Source organism: Pleurodeles waltl, chromosome 6 (genome assembly GCF_031143425.1).
Source record: "Pleurodeles waltl isolate 20211129_DDA chromosome 6, aPleWal1.hap1.20221129, whole genome shotgun sequence".
NCBI classification, from domain to species: domain Eukaryota; kingdom Metazoa; phylum Chordata; class Amphibia; order Caudata; family Salamandridae; genus Pleurodeles; species Pleurodeles waltl.
The window spans coordinates 1,584,943,873-1,584,961,358 of record NC_090445.1 but is presented as its reverse complement, the minus strand read 5'-3'; the positions used below and the strand labels follow the sequence as shown (position 1 = coordinate 1,584,961,358).

The following is a 17,486-nucleotide window of genomic DNA, read 5'->3' as shown; positions in this document are numbered from 1 at the left end:
TGCCTCTAAAGGATTAGATTTGAGGCTGTCCAAGGCAAGTATTTTTTCATTATCACTTAATCAGGACTTCAGCAACTTGTTCTGGCTGTGCCTCGAATGAAAGTTTTTAGTCATCAGTATTAGCCATGAGAAGTACTGTGGATTTATTTATATATGTTTTTAAACTTTTATTTTCATTTTTGACAGTTATAGACTTCCGCTGCAACAATTTAGTATACCGCTTCAATACAACTTACTCAGCAGTGGTCACATTGCTAATTGCCAGAGGGCCACTTTTTGATTTCTACATCATGTACGTGGAATTAATATAATAGCATTCAGCAGGGATATCACAGAGTCACTACTAATCACTGTTCAAGGGATGGCCTAGATATGTTTGTTTCAGCAAGGTAGGTCCGAAACGAACCCCTAATGTACCTAGACCTTTAGGATGCCTGTAATAAAGTGACATAGATTTCAGCATTGTTTGAGCAAGATGCAAGATCTTGCAGCCATAGCACACAGCTAGAAGCTCCCACACCTGTCCATTACATGGTAATTTGTCGCTTATTTAGCAAAGGTGCCATTGCAGCGAGTTTCCTATATGACTTAAAAATGTCTTTGACGTATCACAATAGGGTCATCCACCAAGAAGTAGGTAAGTCTACTGAAATCATCAATTTGAGTTTGTTCAAAAGTTTCTGCCAGTACAAATGCATCAATGGACAATCCCAGGCCATGTGTAAAAAGTCTGCATTTGGGGCACCACACTTCAGCAGTCTGCATGTGTTGTCAGTCCGAAACGATGCATATATGCAGTTGTATAGTATGCTCGGTGGCGAAAATACAGTTGTATAAGCTGGTGCTTACCATTTTGTGAGATTTCCTTGATCTGTTAACAGCAATATAACCATTGTGTATCAGTGATGTACTGCCCAATGTCTACCTCCCATATGCCCTTCATGGATAGCTCTACAAAGCTCCATTTTGGATCATGCGGTTGTATAAACATGTAATTAACTTAGTTTGCCTAGGATTGATTATAAGTGAACTAAGAAAATCCCATTCAGGTGGCTCTGCTGTCATATTTGGATATGTCTTTTAGTGAGTGCCTGAGTCATTTATGTGTGAGAATCTCCATAGGGCTTGGGTGGTAGTGTTTGCATGTACAGCCAGTGTGATGAATTAACTGTTAATGAACAGAGAGCCAAGGGTGTCTAGTGTTTAATTACACCTACCTCATAGGTCATCAGCAGTAGTGGATTCTATATGGTTGGGAGATGTGGGCAATAGGTATTTTCTATCCCCCGATGTAGGAGCTAATCTAGACCATGCCCATGTGGTGCACCTGACTGTGTATTTCTTTGGAAGGATGACATAGTTTTGGTAGAATGGCTGCGTGCAGAGAAGTAGGAGCTCAAGTCCTGCCTCCATGTCCATATGGGGTGCCCTCCTGATGGGATGAACCAGTAGCGCACAAACTGCGCCTGGGCACAAAGATATTATTATAACTCAAAATTGGTTTGGCAAAACACCTGATCATAGGGAGCTGCAGTTTTTCCCAGGCGATCCTAGGCTGGCGGCCAGCTCACGCTAACTGAATCATCTGTGTTTTAATGTGTTAGAGTATGTTTTGGTCAGTTGGTTTGGGATATTTTGGAACAGGTGTAAAAGTTTTGTAATAAGTACAGTTTTCTTAAGACCTACTCGGCCAGCCAGTGTTAACTGATCCACATATTAGTCATGGTAGAAATGGAATTCATTCACATCCCATCGTTTTCCTTAACTTCAATATCCCAAAGGTATTGGTTACCCAAATACCTCATATGCTCCAAGTGCATTTTAAAGGAAATTCCAACACAGAAGGGAGTGTTAATCTTGTTAACGGCATCGACCAGCCGCCAAATGTAACAACCTCCTAAATCATGGGAGTTAGGTTGCTCCCTGTATCCTTGACCAATAGCAATGTTTCGTTGGTTTACATGGAAAGTACAGTTTTACGCCAACCAAATTGTAATCCCTCTATGACTATGGTACTTCTGTAGCATGCTGGCCAAGGGCTATATTGCCAAGGCAAAAATCGTGGGCGAGAGGGGGCAGCCCTGTCTTGCCCCTCTGAGATTTGGCATCGGCAATGAGAGCAAGTTGTTTGCTACAATCCAGGCCATCAGTTCAGTGTAGAGGAGAGTAACCCACTTCACAGTGCCTTACCCACTCCAATCCATTCAAGGACTGATTAAAGATATCGCCATAAAATAGAGTTGAATGCTTAGTTGCATCCAAAAATGCCAATACAGCCTGTATGTCAGAGCCTATTTGATGTGTGATGGTGAATAACGCACAAAGATTGTCTGCGATGGAGGGGCCCGTTAGAAACCTGGACTCATCTGGTTGATCAGGTCATTGAGGAGCATGAGAAGACTATTGGCAGGAATTTTGGGCAGTATTTTATTAGCATTGTTGATCAATGATAACGGGTGGTATGGTTCACATAGGAGGTGGAGGCTTATCAGGCTTTAGTAGAGTAATTACAAATGCCTCCATTATTGGTGGCGGCAGTTTACAACTCAACGGAGACCCATCTCCTCCATGGGTGGATCAATTACGCATTGATCTAATAACCCATTTGATTTCTTGAATAATAATGGTAACACACAGCGGCTGGCACTAGTGCGCTTCTAGCCTGGGTTGCACTGTTCGAATAATCATGTAGGTCAGGGATGGCAGCATCTCCTCTAGTTATGTACAGTTCTCTGTAGTAGTTAGTAAAGTCATGCAAGGATATCAAGTTGGTGAAGATCTCTTATATTGTCAAATGTTCTTATCTTCACAATTTCAGTGGCTGCCCATGCCGGATGGATCACACTAGCCATGGTACGTCCAGGTCTTTCACCCTTTCCACAGCAGCAATGTATTTACCCAAATATATAACCTCCATTTGCTCAGCTTCTTGAAATTCTAACCTTTAAAGATTCACCTCCTTCAACAAAGTCAGATCAAAACAGTCTCGACCAAGAATTACAATTTCTGTCACCAGCTTGGACAGACTGCCATGGAATGATTTAAAGATATTGTGATTTTTTGATATACATAAACCCCAATAACAGATTTAAATATCTCCCTCAATGTGGCCACCAATGTCACTAATCTCCATTTCACATCAAATCAAGACTATAGTGACTGTCGGGTCTCAGCTTTAAAAAGTGGGTCTAACAGTTGACACAGACCAGACCACACAGACCATGTGGTTGTGGAGTTGTGGACAATTTAAGAGCAAGGGCGATTGGCAAGTGGTCAGATAGGTAAGAAAAGGATTATATCCATCCAGCCAGATCTATGGAATCCAACCTGAAATCAAATAGTGCACAGCAGAATAAAATGAGTATGTGTAAGTTAAAGGTTGTGTGACACGGAATCAATCCATTAACATATTGACCAGTGCTTTCTTGTATCTTGTAATGTCCAGGAGAGCATTTAATCTTTGCTCATACTAGTACTGTGCAGATCAGGTTGCAGTGCAGTATTAAAATAACCTCCCAATATGTTGTAAATGGCCCTTTTTGCAGGGTTATCCTAAAACATTTTGCTTCTGACCTCCTGTTTTTGAGCCTTTGCTGGCTTCAGTACTCTGGGCAGTTTACCAGTGCTAAAGTCAAAGTGTTTCTGGCTAAATGGTATTGGTGATTGGTTTATCCATGATTGGCATATTTGATTTATCAGTAAGTACCTAGTATAGCGCACCAGGTGTGCCCAAGACCTGTAAACCAAATGCTACTAGTGGGCCTGCAGCACTGATTGTGCCACCCACAGGAGTAGCCCTGAAAACATGTCTCAGGCCTGCCACTGCAGTGCCTGTGTGTGCAGTTTTTAACTGCCATTTCAACCTGGCAAGTGCACCCACTTGCCAGGCCCAAACCTCTCCTTTTATTGGTTGTAGGTCACACCTAAGGTAGGCACAAGACAGTCCCATGGGCAGGGTGCCGTGTATTTAAAAGTTAGGACATGCACGGGTGTGTTTTACATGTCTTGATAGTGAAATACTGCAGAATTCCGTTTTCACTATTGCAAGGACTCTCTCTCCCATAGGGTAACATGGGGATTGCCTTGAAATAGTTTTTAATTGTAATTTCCATTGGGAACAGATAGAGATGTGTAGTTTGGAGTCTCTGAACTCACAATTTAAAAATACATCTTTAAGTGAAGTTGTTTTTTAACTTGTAATTTTGAAAATGCCACTTTTAGAAAATGAGCATTTTCTTGCTTAACCATTCTGTGCCTCTTCCTATTTGTGGAATACACGTCTGGGTCAGGATGACAATTGGGCTATTTATGAAATCACTGAGACAGTCAAAGAGAGATGAAGTATGCCCTGCATATCCTGATGGGTCTTCCTGAGTTAGTATTGGGAGGAGCTCACACTTGCACCTGAATTGGGCTGTGCCCGTCCTTGCACAAAGCAGTCTCCAACCCCATGGAGTGTGTCTGGGGCCAGGGCAGTATAGGCAGGGTCTTGTGCACTACAAAGATTTTTCTTTAAAGTTTGCCTACTTCAAAGGCAGAAATGGGTATAGGTACTGGACCTCTAGAACCACAAAGTTAGAACACTTCTAGACTGAGGACATTTGGCCAGGAAGAAGAGTTGGATGCTGTAGAAGAGACTGCCACTCTGCCTGTTGCTTTGCTGTGCTGGCCTGCTGCTTGCTGCTTCTGTCTTGGGAGTGAAAGGATTGGATTTTTCTTTCTACATCCTGCTTTCCAAGGTTCTCCAAGGGCTTGAACTGAGCTTGCCTTCTGTTAAGAAGTCTCAGGGACATCAAAGAGTTCTCTTCCAATGCCTCGGCTCTTCTGCGGAGAGTCCTGACTTGCCAAGTGGTGCCAAATCCAGTCCCTGTGCCCTTGGAAGTGGAAACTAGTGTCTTTCTAAAGAAAATCTATGCATTGAAATGCGCGGCAACTTCTGTCTTGCAGCCAAACAAATCGACGCAGCACGTCTTGTGTTGGAAAAATAGATGCAGCACTTGTGGGATCAACGCAGCGCCTGCTCCTCTGCAGCTAAATCATTGTAGCGTGTATGGATTTTCCATGCATCGTTGTCCCATGGCGTTACTTTCTCATCATCCCGCACCGGGGAACTGAGTCATAAACCGATGCATCGTCTCTCCTGCGAGGAGAAAATGGACGCATCACCTCCCCTGCTAGTAAGGAACAGACACATCACCTCCTGTGCGCAGTAAGGAACAGATGCATCGCTTTGCTCTTCCAGTGCCCCACCTCCCATGCTGCCCGCATCGTTTTTGTTTTTCACGCATTCCAGTTGCAGTGTGTTAAAAGGATACAACCATTGATTCCTTTTGATTAAGACTCATTTAAAGCTTTAAAAAGTAATATCTTTACTTGTGTATCTTGGATTTTTGTCATTTTGACCTTGTTTTATTCAGATAAATATTATCTATTTTTTAAACTGGTGTGAAGGTACTTTTGTGGTCTTTTCTCAGTGTATGTGTGTGTGTGTGTATTTATGTACAAATACTTTACACATTGCCTCTGAGATAAGCCTGACTGCTTGAGCCAAGCTACCAAGGGGGCGAGCAGGGGTTATTTTAGCTGTGTGACTCCCTTACCCTGACTGTGGTGAGGGTCCCTACTTTGACAGGGCGCAAACCACTGCCAACTAGAGATCCCATTTCTAACACCGTATAAAAGTGCAGCGGTTCACCTCAGCAACTTGATGACTGAGCTCAGTGAAAATATCGGGATCATCCAGATTTGGGCCATGTATATATATATGTTCGATGGCATGTGTAGCTGCAGGTACACATGCTGTGGCACTGTTCCTGTCATCTAGTGTTGGGCTCAGAGTGTTACAAGTTGTTTTTCTTTGAAGAAGTCTTTTCGAGTCACGGACCGAGTGACTCCTCCCTTTCGGCTCCATTGCGCATGGGCATCGACTCCATCTTAGATTGTTTTCTTTCCGCCATCGGGTTCGGACGTGTTCCTGTTCACTCCGTGATTCGAATCGGGAAAGTATTAAAATCATCGGAAATCCGTCGGTATTGTTGCGTTCGGGAACGAGCTTCTATCGATACATCGGCACCGACGAGACAACCGCTTCGGCGGCCCTTCGGGGGTCCGCGCCCAGCCGAGGCCTAGTCGGCCCGACCAAACCCATTGTCGAAGCCTCATGGACCAGACCCCCTTCCGTTTCTGTCCGACTTGCCACGCCAAGTATCCTTATACAGACCAGCATCGGGTCTGTAATATGTGTCTGTCACCGGAGCACAGAGAGGATACCTGCGAGGCCTGCAAGGCCTTTCGGTCGAAAAAGACATTTAGAAATCGGAGGGCGAGGCGCTTACAGATGGCGTTGAATTCGTTGCAACACCTTGACGTTGAGGAGGAGGAGATTGCTATCTCCATCCAGGGATCGGAATTGGACGACTCCGACGGAGACCGACCGCCGACAGCGGGCCAAAAAGTGAGTACGCCTGCCCCGACCCAACCCCAAAGTCAATCAAAAAAGCAAAAGGCCTCGGGGATGCCACTGCCTGAAGGCCATGGCTCAACCCATAAAAAAAGCGGTGACCAAGCAACATCTTCGGCACCGAAGAATGCCAAAATCGTGCCGAAGTCTCCCGAATTGAGTCGAGAAACCGGCGTCGAAAAAAGTCGACATCGACTGGTCAAAACCACTAAGCCTCGAAAGAGCCTTTCGGAGCCGAGGCCAACCATTACCATGGGTATTTTGGTGCTGAGAAAGCCAGCTTCGGAGCCGAAAAAGGCCTCTTATACAGAAGAACATGGGCTCTCCAAACAACTGAAAGAGAGGTACAGGTTTGAAGAGGAGCTGGATGTGGAAGAGTTTGATCAAAGTCAACCAAGCTTTCAAATCCAGAAGGATACAGGAAAAATTCAAACTATCCCTCCTCTCAAATTTAAGAGGAAACTGGCTTTTCATACACAGGCAGAGACTGAAACTGATCAGCCAAGAGTAAGAGTGGCTAGAGAGAAGTCACCAACTCCACATTTCTCGCCAGAAATGTCGCCACCACATTCGCCACAAAGAACAGGGTCACCATTTGGCATGCCAACTGCACAGTCACCCACACATACTGTGCAAACAAAGGACAATGTAGATCCCTGGGACCTTTACAACCCCTGGTTTCAGACAGTAGCCCTGAGTGCTACCCCTCAAAGCCATCTCCTCCAGAGGATAGCACCTCCTATACACAAGTCCTGGCCAGAGCTGCAACATTCCATAATGTCACTATGCACTCTGAACCATTGGAGGATGACTTTCTTTTCAATACCCTGGCATCCACGCATGCGTCATATCAAAGCTTGCCTATGCTACCAGGCATGCTTAAGCATGCACAAGTCTTTGAAGAGCCGGTCAAAGGAAGAGTCATCACACAGCGGGTGGAAAAAAAGTACAAACCACCCTGTTGGACCCTGTGTTCATTACACATCAGCTCCCTCTGGACTCTGTAGTGGTTGGGGCCGCAGGGAAACGTGCAAACTCGCAATCATCAGGGGATGCACCACCTCCTGATAAAGAAAGCACAAGTTTGATGCAGCGGGGAAGAGAGTGGCGTCACAAGCTGCCAACCAATGGCGTATTGCGAATTCACAGGCCCTCCTCGCCCGTTATGACTGAGCCCACTGGGATGAAATGAACGATATCATTCAGCATCGACCGAAGGAATATCAGAAACGGGCTCAACAGGTGGTTGAGGAAGAACAAGCCATCTCCAACAACCAGATCCGTTCGGCACTGGACTCCGCTGACACCGCCTCAAGAACTGTAAACACGGCAGTCACAATCAGGAGACATGCTTGGCTACGAAGTTAAGGATTCAAACCTGAAATACAGCAGGCAGTATTAAACATGCCGTCTAACCAGCAGCAACTATTTGGGCTGGAGGTGGACACCGCCATTGAAAAAATGAAGTAGGACACTGACACTGCCAAAGCCATGGGCGCGCTCTACTCTTCCCAGTATAGGGGGACATTTATAAAGCCACAATTTAGGGGAGGTTTTAGACAGCAACCCTCAGAGGCATCCACCTCTCAAGCAAAACCCACCTATCAGTCCCAATACCAGAGAGGGGGGTTTCGTGGTTCATTCAGGAGGCAATTCCCAAGATCAAGGGGAAAGTTTGAGCCTACCAAGCAGACCCCTGGTAACAAACAGTGACTTCAATGTCACACTTCCCCAACACACATCACCAGTAGGGGGAAGATTAAAACACTACCACAAACATTGGACAGAAATAACCACGGACACATGGGTTCTATGAATTATCCAACATGGTTACTGCATAGAGTTCACACATTTCCCTCCAGATGTTCCCCCCCAAGAGCGCACAAACAGTCGGCACAACATCTAGACCTGCTACAAATAGAGGTACAAGCACTATTAACAAAACAAGCCATAGAACTAGTACCTCACCACCAAAAAGGAACAGGGGTTTATTCCCTATATTTCCTTATTCCCAAAAAAGACAAAACACTAAGACTAATTTTAGATCTCAGGACATTAAACCTCTTCATCAAATCAGAACATTTCCACATGGTCTCGCTACAAGATGTAGTTCCCTTACTTAAACATGGAGAATACATGGCAACACTGGATCTAAAAGATGCGTATTTCCATATACCCATCCGTCCATCTCACAGGAAATACCTCAGATTTGTCATACAGGGCAAACGTTACCAATTCAAGGTACTGCCCTTCGGGATAACAACAGCGCCCAGAGTATTTACAAAATGCCTCGCTGTAGTAGCAGCTCATATAAGGAGACATCACATGCATGTATTCCCATATCTCGACGATTGGCTAATAAAAGCCAACACTCAACACCGGTGTCAAAATCACACGCAATATGTAATAGATACCCTACACAAACTAGGTTTTTCTATAAATTACCAAAAATCTCACTTGCATCCATCCCAACTACAACAATACTTGGGAGCAACACTCAACACACAAAGAGCAATTGCCACTCCAAGCCCACAGAGAGTTCAATCGTTTCAAGCTATGGTGTCAAACATACAACCAAATCACCAGTACACAGTCAGATTTGTCATGAAACTACTAAGCATGATTTCCTCATGCATCGCTGTTGTCCCAAACGCACGGCTACACATGTGGCCCTTACAACAGTGCCTAGCAAAACAATGGACGCAGGCACAGGGTCAACTTCAAGATCTAGTGTTGATAGACCGCCAAACACACTTTTCGCTTCAATGGTGGAACCCTGTAAATTTAAACAAAGGGTGGCCATTTCAGGACCCGGTGCCTCACGCCATTATCACAACAGATGCTTCCGTGATTGGGTGGGGAGCACACCTCAACAATCACAATATACAAGGACGATGGGACAATCAACAAAAACGACTACACATAAATCACTTAGAACTATTAGCAGTCTCCCTAGCACTAAAAGCTTTTCAACCCCTTCTAGTCCACAAACACATTCTTGTCAAAACAGACAACATGACAACAATGTACTATCTAAACAAACAGGGGGGACACACTCATCACAACTATGCCTCCTAGCACAAACAAATTGGCATTGGGCAATTCACAACAATATTGTCCTGATAGCTCAACATATACCCAGTATTCACAATCAGTTAGCCGACAATCTCAGTCGAGATCACCAGCAAACTCACGAGTGGGAGATACATCCCCAGATTCCACAGGATTACTTCTACCGCTGGGGGACACCAGACTTAGATCTGTTTGCAACAAAACAAAACGCAAAATGCCAAAACTTCGCATCCAGGTACCCACACCCTCAGTCCAAGGGCAATGCTCTATGGATCAATTGGTCAGGGATATTTGCTTACGCTTTCCCCCCTCTCCCACTTATTCCTTTCCTAGTCAACAAACTGAGTCAAAACAAACTCAAACTAATACTCATAGCACCAACATGGGCTCGCCAACCGTGGTACACCACACTGTTGGACTTCTCAATAGTACCTTACATCCAACTCCCAAACAGGCCAGATCTGTTAACACAACACAAACAACAGATCAGACACCCCAATCCAGCATCCCTCAGCCTAGCAATCTGGCTCCTGAAGTCTTAGAATTTGGCTATCTAAACCTTTCAAATGAGTGTATGTAAGTCATTAAACAGGCAAGGAAACCGACAACAAGGCATTGTTATGCTAATAAATGGAAAAGGTTTGTTTTCTACTGCCAAGCAAACCAAATCACACAATTAGATGCCTCCATACAAAACATTGTGAGTTACTTACTACACCTACAAAAAGCAAATCTCACTCTTTTTTCCATCAAAATTCATCTCACTGCAATCTCTGCTTACCTGCAGATTAAACATACAAAGTCTTTTTTTTAGAATCCCAGCTATTAAAGCCTTTATGGAAGGACTAAAAAGGATCATACCTCCAAGAACTCCACCAGTACCCTTGTGGAATCTTAATATTGTACTTACACGTCTCATGGGCCCACCTTTTGAACCCATGCATTCTTGCCAAATCCAATTCTTGACTTGGAAGGTAGCATTTCTAAAAGCCATCACTTCACTACGAAGAGTTAGCGAAATACAGGCGTTCTCTATCGAAGAACCATTTATACAAGTACACAAACATAAAGTGGTTCTCCGCACAAATCCAAAATTTCTGCTAAAAGTCATTTCACCGTTTCATCTAAACCAAACTGTAGAGCTCCCAGTCTTCTTCCCACAGCCAGACTCAGTAGTAGAAAGAGCACTGCATACATTAGACTTAACAAGAGCACTAATGTATTACATAGACCGAACAAAATAATTTCGAAAAACTAAGCAATTGTTTGTTGCTTTCCAAAAACCCCATGCTGGTAACCCTATATCCAAACAGGGCATAGCCAGATGGATAGTTAAATGCATCCAAACCTGTTACCTTAAATCTAAAAGAGAGTTACCCATTACACCAAAGGCTCACTCCACTAGAAAGAAAGGAGCAACAATGGCCTTTCTAGGTAACATACCAATGACAGAGATTTGTAAGGCAGCCACTTGGTCTATACCTTATACTTTTACCAAACATTACTGTGTAGATGTGTTAGCAACACAACAAGCCACAGTAGGACAGGCTGTACTAAGAACATTATTTCAAACGACTTCAACTCCTGCAGGCTGACCACTGCTTTGGGGAGGATTACTGCTTTGTAGTCTATGCACAGCATGTGTATCTTTAGCTACACGTGCCATCGAATGGAAAATGTCACTTACCCAGTGTACATCTGTTCGTGGCATGTTGTGCTGCAGATTCACATGCGCTCTCCCTCCTCCCCGGGAGCCTGTAGCCGTTTAAGTTTCATTAAAAATTGTATATATGTAAATAACCATTCCTTTAACACAAACTATGTCCATACATATCTATTCTATTTCATGGGCATCTTTAGTATCCTCATTCTACCACTCCTACCTCATCCTATGTGGGGAAAACAATCTAAGATGGAGTCGATGCCCATGCCGAAAGGGAGGAGTCACTCGGTCCCGTGACTCGAAAAGACTTCTTCGAAGAATAGCAACTTGTAACAATCCGAGCCCAACACTATATGGCAGGAACAGTGCACAGCATGTGAATCTGCAGCGCAACATGCCACGAACAGATGTACACTGGGTAAGTGACATTTTCCATATTTTCACTTAAAAAAAACAAAGGTTACTTTCCAGCACAAGTTATAGTTTCTTCAGATAAGTATAACTATACCTGCAGAAGTTCTATGGTTTTGTACGGGTAAAACATCAACCTAACTATAACATCCCTGTAACCTCTTTTTTTTTTCAGTGACTTTCTAGGGCTTTTTAGCACACACGTTAATATTTGTCAGGTTGCGGCCAGCCAAACAGGGACTTGCTTTTCCTCCGAATCCAAGGAAGATCCACACCCCTATATATACGAATTTGGTTTTCATGTAATAAATAGAAAACTACTGAACGGATTTACTCCGAATAACAAAAAGGCTTCTTTATGGACCAAGAGCTACCTTTCTGCCAAATTTGGTGTAATTCCATCCAGTGGTTTCAGTACTATCTCTGTTTTTCTCGAACCCCGCTCGACGGATCACCCCAAAACTTTCCAGACAGCAGCTAAAGTTATTAGGGAAAACAAAAAACCTTGTCTATAGAAACTAGGTCCGAACTAGAACTACCTAGTGGCTACGGCAACCTAGTAGTAGTACTAGGTAGTTATAGTTATAGTTATAGTTAGGACCTAGTTTCTATAGACAAGGCGTTTTTTGTTTTGCTAATAACTTTGGCGCTGTTTGATGAATCTTCACAAAATTTTCCAAAAAACAACGGTGTGTATATATATTTATATATCATGTAAGTCCTTGGCTGCATTGCTTGTGGCTAACCATATACGTCCTACACCAAACAGCTTAAAAGTTGATGTTACAGCATACATAACATGACTTGAGTTAGCTATCAGGTTTGCATTCATTTACAAAGACTGTGCACACAGATTTATAAAGATTTTTAATCTAAGCTGATCTTGCAAGATAAATTTATAATGAACATACAGGCGAGATTTAAAGTCTGCCAGGATTTGGGATGACATTTCTGTAGACAGGTCTGTTCATCCTAAGGAACACTTGATTCTGAGGCAGTAACACCTCTCAAAGAGTCTGGTATTATTTTATTTGTCCTCTTTCCTCAGTTAACAGACATTTTGTACACAACACACGCTGCTTTGTTTATTGTACAATTAAGGGCATATGTCTAATGTCTCCATTCCTCTTGCAGTCTAGCAGAGATGGACCAGAGGTTCCAGCAAATCCTGGATTGGCAACAACTGGACCAGAATAAGGCCATCAGCCAAATTTTAAAAGAGGTAAGACACCAATTTTGGGATTCTAATGTCCAGTAACAGGTGCTTCTGATTGCTTGTTCTATCCAAGTCTCCCTAAGTCTTCAAATACTACACCCTTTCATGCAACATACAACTTTATAATCCAATTTGCTTTTACACTATAATACAACCGGTCATCCTAGTTTGGGACATATGCATGAGTCAGGCAGTTTACTTATATACTGAGCTCCACCTTCTTATAATCTCATATTACATTCTAGGAACTTCCACCTATTATATGGCTTAGTATGTCTTCCAAAATAACCTTAGATTTTCCAATAAATCAAGTCCTAAAAGCACCAATAATCACAAGCATTAGAATTTTAGAACTAGCATGAACTGCCTTATCTTTGTGATAAAGCTGGAGAACAGTGTGCTACAACCAGGAAGTGTTTCACTAAAAATGTTTAAATGTGCTTTTTCCTGGATACAATGGCGAAAGTTGTGTCTCTTGTCGGTCTGGATGGATCTCAGTGACGTATTGAACCTAAACCCTCTTTGTGACAATGTTGGTCTAAGATACAGATCACCTTAATTGAGCTAAGTGTCAAGTGTCCATCACAAGGAAGCCTGAAATCCTGAACCTCTGTTTTAGAGGGAAAGACGCCATTTTGAAGAAGTGCGACAAGAGTAACTTCGAATTCCCCCCCTAAAACTGTAATGTGTAGAAATACAGTTTATCCCGTCTGCAGGGGAACTTGAGAGAATCTTGCAGGTAAGTTGTGGTTTGAAATAGCTCTTGCAGAAATACAGTAAGCCTCCGGTGTCTGGTTTTTCTGTCAAAACTGATATAACTGCTACAACACCACCAAAAGCAATATTTGCATCTTAGTAGTAACTGGAAAATACCACATTCTGCTGTACTTTTGCTGCTTTGGCCCCCTCTGCCGTCAGCTCACTGTTCACTGCTTGTTGTTGCGTAGGTGCAAGCACGTTCGCAGCTGAGCAATAGACACCTATATGATGCCATCCGCCTTCATTGACAGTGGGTTACAATTTTGCTTTCTGAAAACTCAGGTATCCTGATTTTAGGAGATTGTTGTGTATATGGATGCCTCCACAACGAATTTCTCCCATTAAATCACTTCCCATAACACTCCTCTTCTTAGGTTTATACCGTGATGGTCTGAACAGCATGCCTATTGGAGCCACACTGCTTCATACAGAAAGATCAGGGGCTATAACATAAACATCGTCTATGCCTATGCACCACGTGATAAGGATGGTGAAACCACTGGTTTTAGTGCATACGTTATCCCATAAAATCTAGAGTTAGTGTATCAGCTCGGAAACATGAACAGGTAATCACTTCTGTTTTCGTTATGGTCTGTGCTGCAGCTGGTGCAAATTCTGTACAAACAGGTGCATTGGCCCATTCTGATATGTGCATTGACAGTGATACAGCAACTCCCTCCGTCCACCTCCCACCTCCCTGGACAACCTAGTTTCCCACTTCCTTCATGTCAAAATGACGTTTGGAATTTGTTGTGCTGAAACAAGGGTGGACACTTGGCAACATTACCTGTACTGAACACTGTTACCACATTTAAAGGAAACATACGGAGCTGTGGTAGTTCTTTCCTCAAGATGGAAACTGAACTATATCAGTGCACACTGCACAGAATACAAAGGTAAAATTAAATGTGCAACTGTCACTCACAGTGCCGACAGAAACACACTCCCTGCATTGCTCTTAAAAATAAAAGACCCTCACACGTACTTTTTTTTTACAAAAAATACTTTTATTGTTTTACATTTTAACCTTGGAACAATGCAATAGCAATTTCACAATAATCGCTCAGTGAGAAACTGAGCATCTGACAGTTCTCACAGCCAAGACAGCGAGAGTTAGAGGAGTAATCTGCAACTGTAAATGAAAGAACGTTTGAAACAATAGAAGGCAAGGAACCAAAAGGGAAACAAAAAAGGACACACAATATTCTGGGCCTTCCATTCGCTTAAAGGCATTTAATGACATTACATTTGAAAAAATAGTTCATACAAAGCATATTCAGTGCAGATTATTAAAACATATTGTGGGTCAGACTCACTATCTCTGCGGATGTTCCTGGTCATCCACGGTCATCCAGAGAAGCATGGTGGTGGGAGTTCGAGGCACCGGGAAGCAAAGGAGAAAAAAACAATGGGCAAGCAATCAGGGGAGTGGGGAGTGCCGGGACCATTAAGAGGGCACTGACTGGGAACAATGAAGAAACACAATCCATGTAGGCCACATTGGCACCAGCTCAGTGAGGCCATTTTCTCCTTTTTTCCAAATCATGATGTGCAGTAACTCTTACCACCCATGAGCCATGGGCAACCAGCAAGCCTATACAACTGGTGGTTTGTTAGTTGTTGGTTTGGGTGGGGGAGATGTTGCTTTTTGGGGTCTTTGACGAGAACAGATCCCAATTTGTGACACAGTACACTGATGGTACTTGGGCTTTCATGTTGTTCCAGTTCTTTGCTCCATCCAATTAATTCTGGCACATCCCTGTTCTTCCACTGCAATGCAGTTCGTCGTTTGGATCATACCAGGGCCAGGTCTACAAACCTAGTAGTTTCTCTAGTTTTCTTAATGAGTTGCAGTATGCCGAGCAGGGCCAGTTTTAGGACCGTGAGACCGTGCAACCACACCTGACTCTGACCTTGGATAGGGTGTTTAACAATATCATGATTTTGTTTTTATTCAGTTTTATTAAGGGTACAGAAAATACAAAGTACCACAAACATGAGGACAAACCAAACAAAAAAACAAGCTGAGCAAGACCATGATATCAGCACAGAAAGACAAGAGATATGAGCAACAGCACCACAGGTCTGCAGCAAATGAAAGTTGTAACAGTCGAACCACAGTATGTCATTACACCAGTGTAGGAGCTGCTAAGTTCAGGAGATCATATGACTCCATGATCAACGAGGAACACCACATGAGTGGCCAGATATCTTCCGGTCTGGAACATTGGGGCAACAATTCCCAGTTTGCTTTCAGTTGCTCTTTTGCAATAGAATACTTCGCACAACCAGCTATCTGAGGTACAGGACAGCGCCCCCAGTGTATTGCAACTCTACGTCTAATCAAGAGGAACAAGATTGCGGTCAGGTGACGAACTCCACTAGGAACGTCCTTGAAATGGCCTAAAAGATCAATCTGTGGGTCCTTTTTTTTCTGATAATTAGTGATTAATGCATTGGCATCATAGAAGAGGGACCAAAAGCGGTGTATTGCAGGAAATTCCCATACCAGATGAAGGAATGAAGCACCATCGTGTCTGCATCTACAACAGTGTGCATCATATGAAACCCCATACGGTACACCTGCACAGGAGAACAATACTTTTGATGAAGAAATTAAATGTAAATTAAGCACAGTTGGGAGAGAGTGCAATAGTCAGCCCTCAGCAATATCGCCACTGTGCTGCCGTAAGTGGGGGGATCAAGCACAGCCTCCCAGTTGAGGTACGCTCTGGAGATGCATATGGGTGACTTATTTTGCTTGATCCCATATAAGTGTGTGATCAATTTTAATGGGGATCGATTGGTCAATGACATTTCCAATGCATGTAATGTGGGAGAGGCAGCAGGAAACAAATTGTGTAGTGCTCGGATTGCATCCCGAAATCAGAAATATATGAAAATATCGACCGGAGTAGGCTTCAGGAGTGTAGCTATGTATGCGCCAATAGAAATTGCCCCTATGGGTATGAGTTACCTAGCGTAGGAGATGCATCCGGTTCAGTTGGCAGCATACTCCTTCATCATCTGTTGCCAGGAGCTGCGGATGACTACTCAAGGAGTGTTGGGGGAATAGCGGGGGCTTAAGCAGCCACGGTGATGCAGTCTATCCCGTGCCCAAGTTGTACAAGCAACTGAATGTATTTGGACCTGAGTGTGATGGGCAGACAGATAAACCACAGGCCCATATTTATATGTTTTTTGCGCCGCATTTGCGTAATTGTTTTACTCAAAAACGGCGCAAACTTGCACAATACAATTGTATTTTGTAAGTTTGTGCCGTTTTTGCGTCAACAAGCGGCGCAAAAAAAGTATAAATATGGGCCACAGTTCTTAATGGACAGGGAGCGACAGTAGCTGCCTGGATGGCCCGTGGTTTAAAGTAGGTGGATGTATCCAGAAATTTGCTTATTGCGTGCAATAGTTAGAAAGTTCCATGTCTGGGGTGCACAGTCCGCCCTGCTCAAAGGTCAGTGTTTCCCAGGAGACCCCCTGGTTCTTTGCCAGGCCAGGATATTGTCACACGTTGTGCGCCGAGTTGTAAGGAAAAAGTGTGCAGTAGGCGTTATGGGAATATCACAAATTTTGGAAGGATAAACATCGTAGCAATAGCAATTCTCCCAGCCATGAAGAGTGGTAGGCGAGTCCAGGCTGGCACAGGAGCTTCGAGCCCCGTCATCGTCGTGCCGTTGTTAGTTTGCCATAGTTCATCAATATCGCTACTGATCTAAATCCCTATATAGGGATCTGGCCGTCTGCCCATTGTAGTGGGTAATCAGGAGTGAAACCGTCTGTCATAGTGGTAAGGGAGAAAATAATTGCTTTTCACCAGTTGGTATAGATACCAGTAAAGCCACCAAAATGGATGACCTCACGAATCACTGGGGATGTGTTAGCAGGCGGGT

The 17,486-nt window shown here is 43.6% G+C and overlaps 1 protein-coding gene across 1 annotated transcript in view; it reads left to right on the top strand.

Moving 5' to 3' along the window:
* Nucleotides 1–17,486, top strand: part of LRSAM1 (leucine rich repeat and sterile alpha motif containing 1) — a 233,945-nt gene that overhangs the window by 129,633 nt on the left and 86,826 nt on the right. The window contains exon 17 of the mRNA XM_069241372.1: nucleotides 12,741–12,828. Within this exon, the coding sequence (XP_069097473.1) occupies nucleotides 12,741–12,828 (88 nt within the window). The remainder of the gene's footprint in view (nucleotides 1–12,740; nucleotides 12,829–17,486) is intronic.